The 12,551-nt window shown below is 43.7% G+C and overlaps 1 protein-coding gene across 2 annotated transcripts in view; it reads right to left on the bottom strand.

Annotated features, from left to right (window-relative positions):
• SPPL2B (signal peptide peptidase like 2B) overlaps nucleotides 1-12,220 on the bottom strand; it is a 69,027-nt gene extending 56,807 nt beyond the window's left edge. Inside the window, exon 1 of one of the 2 annotated variants that reach the window (XM_073598850.1) lies at nucleotides 11,994-12,220. In XM_073598850.1, coding sequence (XP_073454951.1) covers nucleotides 11,994-12,041 — 48 coding nt within the window. In that variant the 5' untranslated portion in view covers nucleotides 12,042-12,220. The remainder of the gene's footprint in view (nucleotides 1-11,993) is intronic. The other variant, XM_073598840.1, reaches the window with a different exon arrangement.
• Between the last annotated feature and the right edge of the window lie 331 nt (nucleotides 12,221-12,551).

The following is a 12,551-nucleotide window of genomic DNA, read 5'->3' as shown; positions in this document are numbered from 1 at the left end:
GAATTAGAGGGCCCTGCTCGTTAGCGCTTACAATCTAGGAGTATAGGATCCACTTCATCTTATGTCACAAGCAACTATGGATATTACAGTTGTATGCAAAAGTTTAGGAACCCCTGACAATTTCCACGATTGTCATTTATAAATATTTGGGTGTTTGGATCAGCAATTTCATTTTGATCTATAAAATAACTGAAGGACACAGTAATATTTCACTAGTGAAATGAGGTTTATTGGATTAACAGAAAATGCGCAATATGCATCAAAACGAAATTAGACAGGTGCATAAATTTGGGCACCCCAACAGAGAAATCACATCAATATTTAGTAGAGCCTCCTTTAGCAGAAATAACAGCCTCTAGACGCTTCCTATAGCCTGTAATGAGTGTCTGAATTCTGGACGAATGTATTTTGGACCATTCCTTACAAAACATCTCCAGTTCAGTTAGGTTAGATGGTTGCCAAGCATGGACAGCCCGCTTCAAATCACCCCACAGATGTTCAATGATATTCAGGTCTGGGGACTGGGATGGCCATTCCAGAACATTGTACTTGTTCCTCTACATAAATGCCCGAGTAGATTTTGAGCAGTGTTTTGGGTCGTTGCCTTGTTGAAGTATCCAGCCCCGGCGTAACTTTAACTTTGTGACTGATTCTTCAACATTATTCTCAAGAATCTTCAGACATTGAGTGGAATCCATGCGACCCTCAACTTTAACCAGATTCCCAGTACCGGCGCTGGCCACACAGCCCCACAGCATGATGGAACCTCCACCAAATTTTACTGTGGGTAGCAAGTGTTTTTCTTGGAATGCTGTGTTCTTTTGCCGCCATGCATAAAGCCCCTTGTTATGACCAAATAACTCAATGTTTGTTTCATCAGTCCACAGCACCTTATTCCAAAATGAAGCTGGCTTGTCCAAATGTGCGTTTGCATACCTCAAGCAACTCCGTTTGTGGCGTGTGTACAGAAAAGGCTTCTTTCACATCACTCTCCCATACAGCTTCTCCCTGTGCAAAGTGCGCTGAATTGTTGAAGGATGCACAGTGACACCATCTGCAGCAAGTTGATGTTGTAGGTCTTTGGAGGTGGTCCGTGGGCTGTTTTTGACCGTTCTCACCATCCTTCACCTTTGCCTCACCAATGTTTTATGTGGCCTTCCACTTCTGGCCTTAACAAGAACTGTGCCTGTGGTCTTCTATTTCCTCACTATGTTCCTCACAGTGGACACTGACAGCTTATATCTCTGCGATAACTTTTTTTTAGCCTTCCCCTAAACCATAATGTAGGACAATCTTTGTTTTCAGGTCATTTGAGAGTTGTTTTGAGGCCCCCCCATGTTGCCACTCTTCAGAGGAGAGTCAAAGAGAATAACAACTTGCAATTGGCCACCTTAAATACCCTTTCTCATGATTGGATGCACCTATCTATAAATTCAAGGCTTAATGAGCTCACCAAACCAAGTGTGTGTTCCAATCAATCAGTGCTAAGTAGTTACAGGTATTCAAATCAAATTTGATGCATATTGCGCATTTTCTGTTAATCCAATAAACCTCATTTCACTACTGAAATATTACTGTGTCCTTCAGTTATTTGATAGATCAAAATGAAATTGCTGATTCAAACAACCAAATATTTCTAAATGACAATCATGGAAACTTTTTACCTACGATTATCTCTAGCATCTGCTATAGCCACTAGCAATAATCACTGTCCACCCTTTCCCCGTCGGGAAAAGACAATGGCCCGGCAGGAGGGATTCCCTCATCAACACTGCCTGTGGTTGCAGGAAAGAAGTTCGCTCTGTGTATGGCCAGCCTTATTTTTAAGCTCCTAGCAGCTAGTTTAGGCATTTTTTTATTTTATTTCTGCCCCTAGAAGCAAATAGTGTTATTCTATGTGCCCATGCACACTATTGTAAGCTGGAAGCGTTTTCCAGCTTCAGCGTCTAGAAGCAGATTTAAAGAAAAAAAAAAAGGCTTTTTTTTTTTGCTTTTTTGGGAGCAATTCACCAGCTGGAAAAAAATCTGACAGCTCCTAGAAGCTCCTTAACACTGTTAATAGCTGTCAAGCACCCATTTCCAGCATTTTTGTTTTCTGGCCAGCAGCCCGCCAGCATCCTTAACAACGAATGAATAGCTAGGGGGCCTCCTTCCCCCAAATCCATACCAGACCCCTGTCCGAGCATGTAGCCTGGCAGGCCGAGAAAGGGGGTGACAATAAAGCACTCCCCCTCCCTCCTGAACCAGACCAGGCCACATGTCCTCAACATGGGGGGGTGCTTTGGGGCATGTTGATGAAGACAAGGGCCCTGGCTTCATTGTTGTGTGGGTGTGGGAGGGGGGGTGACTTATCAGAATCTGGAAGCTATTTACTGGTTGTTGAGGACATGGGCGATTATCTGATCCTTAACAAAAACACTACTGTTCCTAAACAGCAAAAATGCTGGAAAAAAATATAAATATTAGCATTTTTTTATCATGTAGTGTGCATGGAGCCTGAATTTCAGCCCGTCTATGGCCAGCTTTAGACTTCACTAAAGCATTTGACATAGGTGGCTAATGTGTACGTTAAAGTGGAACTAAATTGACTGATTTAACAAAACAAACACATTCAAGACATGCCCCTATTGATGTCTGTCACAATTGCTGCCTGTGTGCCAATAAGCCCCCAACCAAACATTCAAGCCTTCAAATGGCTGGCGTCATAGCTGATCACAAGTGCAGCACCATGGCACCTGCAGATCTAAATAAAGGCTAAGATGGTGCACTCCACAGCTGTAAAGGATAGAAGGGTTTAACTCCTCTTTAGGATTATAGGTTTAGGCCGACCATACATGGTTCAAATCTCGGCTGGTTCAGCAGAAACCAGTCGAGATTCAAACTGTTAATGGGCAGGCTGAATGTACACTATATTGTCCAAAGTATTGGGACGCCTGCCTTTACACTCACATGAACTTTAATGGCATCCCAGTCTTAGTCCGTAGGGTTCAATATTGAGTTGGCCCATCCTTTGCAGCTATAACAGCTTCAACTCTTCTGGGAAGGCTGTTCACAAGGTTTAGGAGTGTGTCTATGGGAATGTTTGACCATTCTTCCAGAAGTGCATTTGTGAGGTCAGGTACTGATGTGGACGAGAAGGTCTGGCTCGCAGTCTCCACTAATTCATCCCAAATGTGTTCTATCAGGTTGAGGTCAGGATAGTCAAGTTCCTCCTCCCCAAACTCACTCATCCAAGTCTTTATGGACCTTATGGGACTTGTGCACTGGTGTGCAGTCATGTAGGAACATGAAGGGGCCATCCCCAAACTGTTCCCACAAAGTTGGGAGCAGGAAATTGTTCAAAATGTCTTGGTATGCTGACACCTTAAGTGTTCCCTTCACTGGAACTAAGGGGCCAAGCCCAACCCCTGAAAAACAAACCCACACCATAAGCCCCCTCCACCAAAGGATTTGGAGGGGTGGCCCAATACTTTTGGCAATATAGTGTGGATAAACTTGACAGGCCTGACCTCAAGCCAATAGAACACCTTTGGGATGAATTAGAGCAGAGACTGTGAGCCAGGCCTTCTCATCCACATCAGTGCTTGATCTCACAAATGCTCTTCTGGAAGAATGGTCAAACATTCCTATAGACACACTCCTAAACTGAGTCTGGGATGCCATTAAAGTTCATGTGCGTGTAAAGGCAGATCTTCCAATACTTTGGACAATAAAGTGTACCAAGTTGATCAATCAATTAACTTGGGTACAACCAGCCTGCCGGATTCTCTTTCAATTATCGCTAACGGCTGCTATATCCGCAAGCAATAATCACTGTCTTCTCCTGGCGGGGACGGCTTCCCCCACCTGTTGAAAACAACTGCTCAGCAGGAGGGATTCACCCGTCAGCACTGTGTTGATGGGGGAATTGTGCGAATTTCTTTCCTGCAACCGCACTGTGTATGGCCGGCCTTAAACATTTCAGTCTGTAAATGTATAAAGCATTGGTTTTAAGATCATAGTTGTAATTAATGATTCATACTCTGAATGGTTGTTAGCAGTGTACTCCAAGGTTCAGTGTTGAGTTACTTTTTAAGCTATTTATAAACTATATAGAGTATGCACACTGGGCTTAAAAAACGCTGCTTCTACAGGAGTTTTGTGTTTTGCCTGTAGAAGCAGCTCAATGTTATCCTGTGTCCATGTACATTAGGATGATTAGAGTAAAATTGTAACCACATCAGCTCCGGAAGGTTTTTTCTCCCTTCATGACCAGGCCATTTTTAGCTATTTAGCCCTACGCAAATTTAACTGGCAATTGCACGATCATGCAACGCTGTACCCAGATTAAATTTGTATGATTTTTTTACATATAAAATAGAGCTTTCTTTTGGTGGCATTTGATCACCGCTGGGTTTTTTCTTATATGAATAAAAAAAAAATTGGAAAAAAAAAACAAAATGTTAATATTTACTTCCTGCTATAAAACATAAAAAAAAAGTAAAAAACATTACATTTCTTCATAAATTTAGGCCAAATTGTATTTTGCTACATGTCTTTGGTAAAAAAAAATCTCAATAAAGTGTATATTGATTGTCTTACGTGAAAGTTATAGCATCTACAAACTATGGTATATATACTTCAATTTTTTTTATATACTACTAATACCGGTGTACAGTGACTTATATTAGGACTGTAATAGTTGACGGCTAATCTGACACTAACTTACACTGGGTGGGAACTAACTGCCACTAATACAGTGATCAGTAATAGAGAGATTATTCCCTGTGTACAGAGCCCTGTGTTATTTGTCAACACAGGGCTCTGGGCTGTGATTGGACACAGCCGATCAGCAGGTCTCAGCCATGAATCATTGTTGGCGGGTGTCATGTAGGCGGACAGGGTCGCACATGCCTTGTACCCGGAAGAGGCCAGCAACGTATAGGTACATCACTGTGCTTGTACAGGTCACGTGTCTGCAGTACATTGCGGGCAGGCGGTTCTTAAAGTAATCGTAAAGGTAAAATAAATAAAAAAATACCAAACATGTCTATACTTTCCTGTTCTGTGCAATGAAGTTGCACAGAGCGGCCTCAAACCTCCTCTTTTCAAGTCCCCTGCCGGTGCTCCTGGCCCCTCCCCTTTGTCCAATGCTTGTTTGCTCCTGAGCTCCTGCTGCATCCATTGACACAGACAGTGGGACTCGGCCCTGCCCCCTGCTCCCTTGTCACTGGCTTTGATTGACAGCACTGGGATCCAATGGCTCCCGGTGCCCCAGCAAAGCTAGGGACACTCAGTGAGGGGTGAGGGGAGAGGAGAGCTGCAGATGTGCACGGCACGGATTGAAAGAGGGCTCAGGTAAGTAAAAGGGGGGGGGAGAGGGGGGATGCCGATACCTAAAATTTTTTTACCTTAATGCAAGGATGCATTAAGGTAAAAAAATTGCTCTATGTAAGTATTTTTTTCTGTAAAAAAAACTGGTGTTTCTTTAAGCCCAGTGTGTATGGACCCTTAAAGTAGTTGTAAACCCTAGAAAAAACTAAAAAAACCAACAAAAAAAAAAACAAAAAAACCTGCAAGACAAAGGCATAATTGAGCTAGTATGCATAGCATACTAGCTCATTATGAATTACTTACCTGAGATCGAAGCCCCTGCCAGCCATCCTCATACCCCGCTCCGGCGGCCGACATCGCTCCCAGAGTTACTTTCGTGTATTGCGGGCTCTGGCGCTGCTATTGGCCAGAGCCGCAATGACATCACTCCCGCACATGTGCGCGGGATCTGCCGGTAACGGCACAGTCTAACTGAACCAATTGCACGTACTGCCATTGCTTCAGTGCGCATGTGCCGATGACGTCAGCACATGCAAATACAGGGGAGCTCTCTTAAACCGCGCATGTTTAGGAGATATCCAGTGTAACTACTGGTAAGCCTAATTATAGGCTTACCTGTAACAAAAAGTGGTTGTAAAGGGTTTGCAACCACTTTAAAGTACGATCTCTGTACACCAAGTTATGTAGTAGAATGCCGTCCTAACAAGGTCTCAAATTTACAAGCTTACCAAGATTCACTCTGAGTGGGCAACTACATGGCAAATGAGGTTTAAAGTTTTTAAATTAGCTAAAGGCAATTTTTTTTTTTTTTTCATTTTGGATAGAGTAATGGGTGGGTATACCACCATAATTTTTATTTTATTTTTTTCCCATCTGTGTCCTATTGGGGAGAGTTCCTTTCACTTTCTGTCCCATAGTTGAAGTAGGAAGTGAGAGGAAATTCATCCAAGTGAGGCAATCCCTGGTCGTCACCAGAACTTCACATTTGTAGACCACAAGAACACTTTAGTAAGGCACCATACAGCGTTATGGTGATATGCAAAATGCACTCCATCATTTTTTTTTTTTTTTTTGTAAAACATGAGAGCTTGGTCAAATGTTGAGTACAGCAAGTACAGCATAAAAATAACAGTTCACTGACGTCAGTCAAAATGTAGGCACAAAACTATATTGAGTAAAGCCCTTTATTATGCCATTATCTCTAAAAATATCCTGCTCAACCCAACTTTAGCAGGGAAAGTAGGTCCACCCCCCTATAGAGAACTGCTATTCTCTGACCCACCTATATTATATTTGCTAAAAATATGACTGCCTAAAAGACCGATGTTCCCAAGCCTTTATCAAGCAAGCCTGGCAGTCTGGATTAGTCACATATGCATTGTTCAATTCCCTGCAATGCAAAGAAATCTAGAACAGAGGCTGTTAGACACAAGCCATTAAAAAACAGCTCTGCAGTGTAGATTCCTCCCAACCGCTATAAACCATGACAAGTGCTTGTTAGCTGCAGAAAACCATGTATAGATATTTGGCCCTTCATTCTCTTTGACATCTCAGGTAGAGTTTTGTGGAAAGCAAAAGAAAAAAAAAAAAAGGACAATCGCGTAAAAACCAGCAATTTCAGCTATTTTTTAGGAGCATAAATCTTGGAATTTTAATAAGATAGGTGAATGGTAAGGATTTAAAAAAAAAAACCTTCTATTGGAGGATAAAGAGGTCAGAGATATGTCTAGTCGTAAATTTGTAAAATAACTTGGTATTCTGTGCACACAAACGTATAGCCCACCGACTGCCTACCTAAAAGATAACATACTGCCAGTGAGGGCTGTACACATGCTGCAAGTCACAATGCTTTGCTTTCATTCCACTTGTTGAATTTGACTGGCAGCACCACCTGTCAAATTCGCCCATTGGAGTCCACCCCATTCCAAAATTTGGGCTGAAAAAACAAAAACAAAAAAAAAAAGAAACAGGCATTCACCTCCTGCGTGATTTTGAGTGAGACTTTACACGCTCTGGAACTCAAGCTGCAAGAAAGTGGAATCGAAGTAATGCAGGAATCTTTTCCGAGTCGATGTAAGGGCTGAACAAGCTAACAGCATGAATAGAGGAATCTCCACTGGAGGACTCATTTATTTAGACAGCCGCAGCACCCGTGGCTGCATGAATACAATGGGGCTGTCGAACAGCGACTGCATCTGATCGGGCGCAGTCACTGTTCTGACCGATCATTTTCCACCCGCATTACTCAGTTTTTAAATGTGGTGCTTGCAGGACCACTCTCGGCTTGAAATTTGACTAATTTAGCAAGAATTGGCCACAATCTGAGTCACTTATAGGTGGGCCTTTACTCTCTCAGAAAACTCATGCATGAACTGACGGTGCCCCGCTTACTTTTCCAGGACAAGAAAATACTGAAGGTGTATGGTTCAGCTAGGACCCCACAACTGTCCTTCCCCTAGAACTCCAGGGTGGTGGGATGATCTGCTTAGGCAAAAGGTATCATACATATCCATTTAGTAATAGGGATGGAGCAGATTCAATGCCAAAAAAAACACTAAAATCTACCTCCCATGCAATGCTGCACTTGTGTGTGGACACAAAGTACAGTCCACCGTGATTTTACACCCACCAGGCCTTTCCTGTTTTGGCTTCATGGAAACACGTCATGAGAGAAACACTAATGCCCCGTACACACGGTGGGATTTTCCGATGGAGAATGTCCAATCGGAGCGTGTTGTCGGAAATTCCGACCGTGTGTGGGCTCCATCGGACATTTTCCATCGGATTTTCCGACACACAAAGTTTGAGAGCAGGATATAAAATTTTCCGACAACAAAATGCGTTGTCAGAAATTCCGATCGTGTGTACACAAATCCGACGGACAAAGTGCCACGCATGCTCAGAATAAATAAAGAGATGAAAGCTATTGGCCACTGCCCCGTTTATAGTCCCGACGTACGTGTTTTACGTCACCGCGTTTAGAACGATCGGATTTTCCGACAACTTTGTGTGACCGTGTGTATGCAAGACAAGTTTGAGCCAACATCCGTCGGAAAAAATCCTAGGATTTTGTTGTCGGAATGTCCGAACAAAGTCCGACCGTGTGTACGGGGCATTAGGCCTTGTTTGTTTTTACAGCTGTGGTTTCGGGCGTCAGACGTGATTTTTTTTTTTTTAACAGCTTCTAAACTCCGCTCCATGTTATCCTACTGTATGTGTTCATGCGGACATAGGCTTTTAGCGTTCTGGAGCAGCAGCGTTTTGGCAGAAAAAATGCTGACAGCTCCTAAACTCTGCTAAATGCCGGTGCCCAGTGTTTTTCCTTTCTTTTGGAAGTGCTTCTTTTTACATTTTGGCATGGGATTCCCCTTTCACAATTTTTTATTGGCGGCAATTTTTTTTTTTTTACATTCAGCTGTCAGCGGGGAACCTCACTGACAGCTGATGACTGGCCTGTTGATAAGGACACGGCGCTATTTACTGGTTGTTAAGGATGCCGGCGGCCCCACTTCTTGATGCTAAATGTAGCTTAAACACCGGAAAAAACCCTAAAACATTAGCGTTTTTTGTTCAGCATTTTTAAAGCAGTTTTTAGCGTGCATTAAGCCTTAAGCTGGGTATGCACTATGAAAATAAAAAATTTACAGATAAACTGTACTAATACAAGCGATGCATTTGCAGCAATCTCCCCCACTGAGCTATTGTGTTTTGACAGGGGGACTGCCCCCTCCAGAACACACTGATCAGTGCGCGCAGCCATTCGCTGCGTGTGCTGATTGGATGCTGGTTTTCCGGCATGCTCATTCAACAGAACCCGGGTGCGAGACTGGCTTATTTATTTATTATTATTTATTTATTTCAGGTACTTATATAGCGCCATCAATTTACGTAGCGCTTTACATATACATTGTACATTCACATCAGTCCCTACCCTCAAGGAGCTTACAATCTAAGGTCCCTAACTCACATTCATACATACTAGGGACAATTTAGACAGGATCTAATTAACCTACCAGCATGTCTTTTGGAGTGTGGGAGGAAACCGGAGTACCCGGAGGAAACCCACGCAGGCACAGGGAGAACATGCAAACTCCAGGCAGGTAGTGTCGTGGTTGGGATTCGAACCAGTGACCCTTCTTACTGCTAGGCGAGAGTGCTACCACTACACCACTGGGCTTCTGTGTAACCCAATCACAGGCTGGATTCACACCTATGTGTGTCAGTAAGGCAAGTTAACGCACCATACACGTGTTTGTGTGTTACATTTCCTCTTCATTTTCAGTGGCATCGTAGTACACTAAGGCCCCATTCACACTTGTGTGACTTGTCATGCGACTTTGGACCCCAAAGTCACATGACAAGTTGCACCCAATGAGTAAAGTTTATATTTGAGCAACTTTAAAGTAGTTCCTGCACTACTTTGGTCCGACTTTTATGGAACTTGAGGGCAATAGACCTCAAAGTCGCATCAAAGTCTCACCTGCTGATATACATGCGACTTTGTAGAGCAAAAACAATCACATTGTTCAAAGCCAGAGCAGCATCAAAGCTGCACACCTCTAAAATCGCAAAGTCACATCAAGTCTCACTGAAAAGTTGCAATGGAAATCGCACAAGTGTGGATGGACTCTAAGAGAATGCATATTCGTGCTGCTGCACTACATATTTGGAGAAGGGAATTAAAAAAAAAAAAATTGTGAAAAAATGTGTATTAGAATACGTATCGGCCTAAACTGAGGAAAAAAAATGTTTTTTTAAATATTTTTTCTGGATATTTATTATAGCAAATAGTTAAAAATGCATCTTTTTTTTCAAAATTGTCGCTACTTTTTTGTTTATGGCACAAAAAATAAAAATCGCAGAGGTGATCAAATACCACCAAAAGAAAGCTCTATTTCTGGGAAAAAAAAAGGACGTCAATTTTGTTTGGGAGCCACGGTGCACGACCGCACAAGTGTCAGTTAAAGCGACGCAGTTCCGAATTGCAAAAAACGCACTGGTCAGGAAGGGGGTAAATTCTTCCGGGGCTGAAGTGGTTGAATTGTTCCCTGATCAAACCGGGTACCTATACCTATTAGAGCCTGCTTACACCAGTGCTTTTACTTTTTGTCATCTGCTTAAATGTTCATTTTATTTAAAAACATATATATATTGTTTGGGGGTCTTTAGTCAATTTTCACAGCAAAATTGTGCCCTAAAGGGATGCTGGGGTAGGCAAGAAGATGTTAGGGCAGAATGGGACCCTAGGTGGGGTAAAAGCTTTGGACCCGTTTTGGAGATCCTGGTGACATACTTTTCACTACAATTGGTGATCCTTCCTACCCCGGGTGTTTAAAACCTTTTTAAGGGACGCTGGGGTAGGCAGGAAGACGTTAGGGCAGAATGGGAACCCTTAGGTGAGGTAAAATCTTTGGACCTGGTTTGAAGATCCTGGTGTACCATTGATGTACTTTTCGCTGATTGATGATCCTTCCCGCCCCCCACCATGGGTGTTTAGAACCTTTTTAAGGGACGCCGGGTAGGCAGGAAGACGTTAGGGCAGAATGGGACCCTAGGTGGGGTAAAAGCTTTGGACCTGGTTTGAAGATCCTGGTGTGCCATTGATGTACTTCTCGCTATGATTGGTGATCCTTCCCGCCCCCCACCATGGGTGTTTAGAACCTTTTTAAGGGACGCCGGGGTAGGCAAGAAGATGTTAGGGCAGAATGGGACCCTAGGTGGTGTAAAATCTTTGGACCTGGTTTGAAGATCCTGGTGTACCATTGATGTACTTTTCGCTGATTGATGATCCTTCCCGCCCCCCACCATGGGTGTTTAGAACCTTTTTAAGGGACGCCGGGGTAGGCAGGAAGACATTAGGGCAGAATGGGTCCCTAGGTGGGGTAAAAGCTTTGGACCGGTTTGAGCTCCTGGTGACATACTTCTTGCTATGATTAGTGATCCTTCCCTCCCCCAACCCTGAGTGTTTAGAACCTTTTTAAGGGACGCCGGGGTAGGCAAAAACATGTTAGGGCAGAATGGGTCCCTAGGTGGGGTAAAAGCTTTGGACCGGTTTGAGATCCTGGTGACATACTTCTCGCTATGATTGGTGATCCTTCCCACCCCGGGTGTTTAGAACCTTTTTAAAGGGATGCTGGGGTAGGCAAGAAGATGTTAGGGCAGAATGGGACCCGGGGGGGGGGGTAAAAGATTTGGACCTGTTTTGGAGATTCTGGTGTGCTGGTGACATACGTCTCGCTTTGCACCCATCTGCTGCCATTTCAGGATACTTGGGATTGGCAATCATGTGACGGGGTGTCATGTGATTTGGGCGGTTAATAGAGAGCGAGGGCTGTCTTGGACAGCTCGGTCCCTGCGCTGTGATTGCGCTCTCAGCACAGGAACACTGGCCCCTCAGTGACGTATACGTACGGCGTATGGGCGTTCAATGCCCAGGTTCATGTATCTCAGATCTCCCTTGTTACCTTTACCAGGAAGCCATCAGGAACAAAGCCGTACTATGTGGAGGGTGGAGGGTGAAGTGTGAGTGTGCTGTGCAGCCATGATTATCTGGGAGTCTCCCTCCATCCTAGGAAGGACAAACACTCTGCTCATAGGAGATGTCGGCGCTCACATCACCATCAGAGGGCATCCCCTGCCGCCTCTTCTCCTTCAGAAAAGTCGGCCTCCTCAGCACTAACCTTGGACAATGTGGCCGCCCAGGTGAGGAGAAGAACGGGGCTCTTCATTCTGGTTTACTGTCGGTGCCCTCAAACCGGGCGAACACATCCAGAACACTGCCAGTCAGCTGTTACTCAGTCAGCACCATGCTCTGCGCATGCGCACTGAGCCATTGCCGGGTTCTCTCCCAGCCTCCCGTCCTCCTCTCGGGCGCAGGATCCCTGGCTGGGAGTGGAGAGCGGATCATGACGTCATTACAACCGTCTCCTTCTACAATAATACATATTACAGGCGCAAGGAGTTACCAGCAGAGGGCGCTCTTGTGTTTAAACACGATGCCTTGGAACAGCGCGCTATGCTTTTCATACATAGGAGAGCTATAGGAACTATTAATAATTTATGCATGAATAAAATAATGGTAAATGGTAAGTGACATTGCGCCACGGTATTTATCAAGCGAATATATGTGAAAGTAAACAGGTGGGTGCCCCAGTAATCAAAAAAAAAAAAAAAATATATATATTTAAAAAAAATAAATGAAAAATTATATATGTATATGTGTGTATATATATATATAT

The sequence above is a fragment of the Aquarana catesbeiana genome, linkage group LG01 (assembly GCF_042186555.1).
Source record: "Aquarana catesbeiana isolate 2022-GZ linkage group LG01, ASM4218655v1, whole genome shotgun sequence".
NCBI lineage: Eukaryota > Metazoa > Chordata > Amphibia > Anura > Ranidae > Aquarana > Aquarana catesbeiana.
This window is presented reverse-complemented; position numbering and strand designations above follow the sequence as displayed.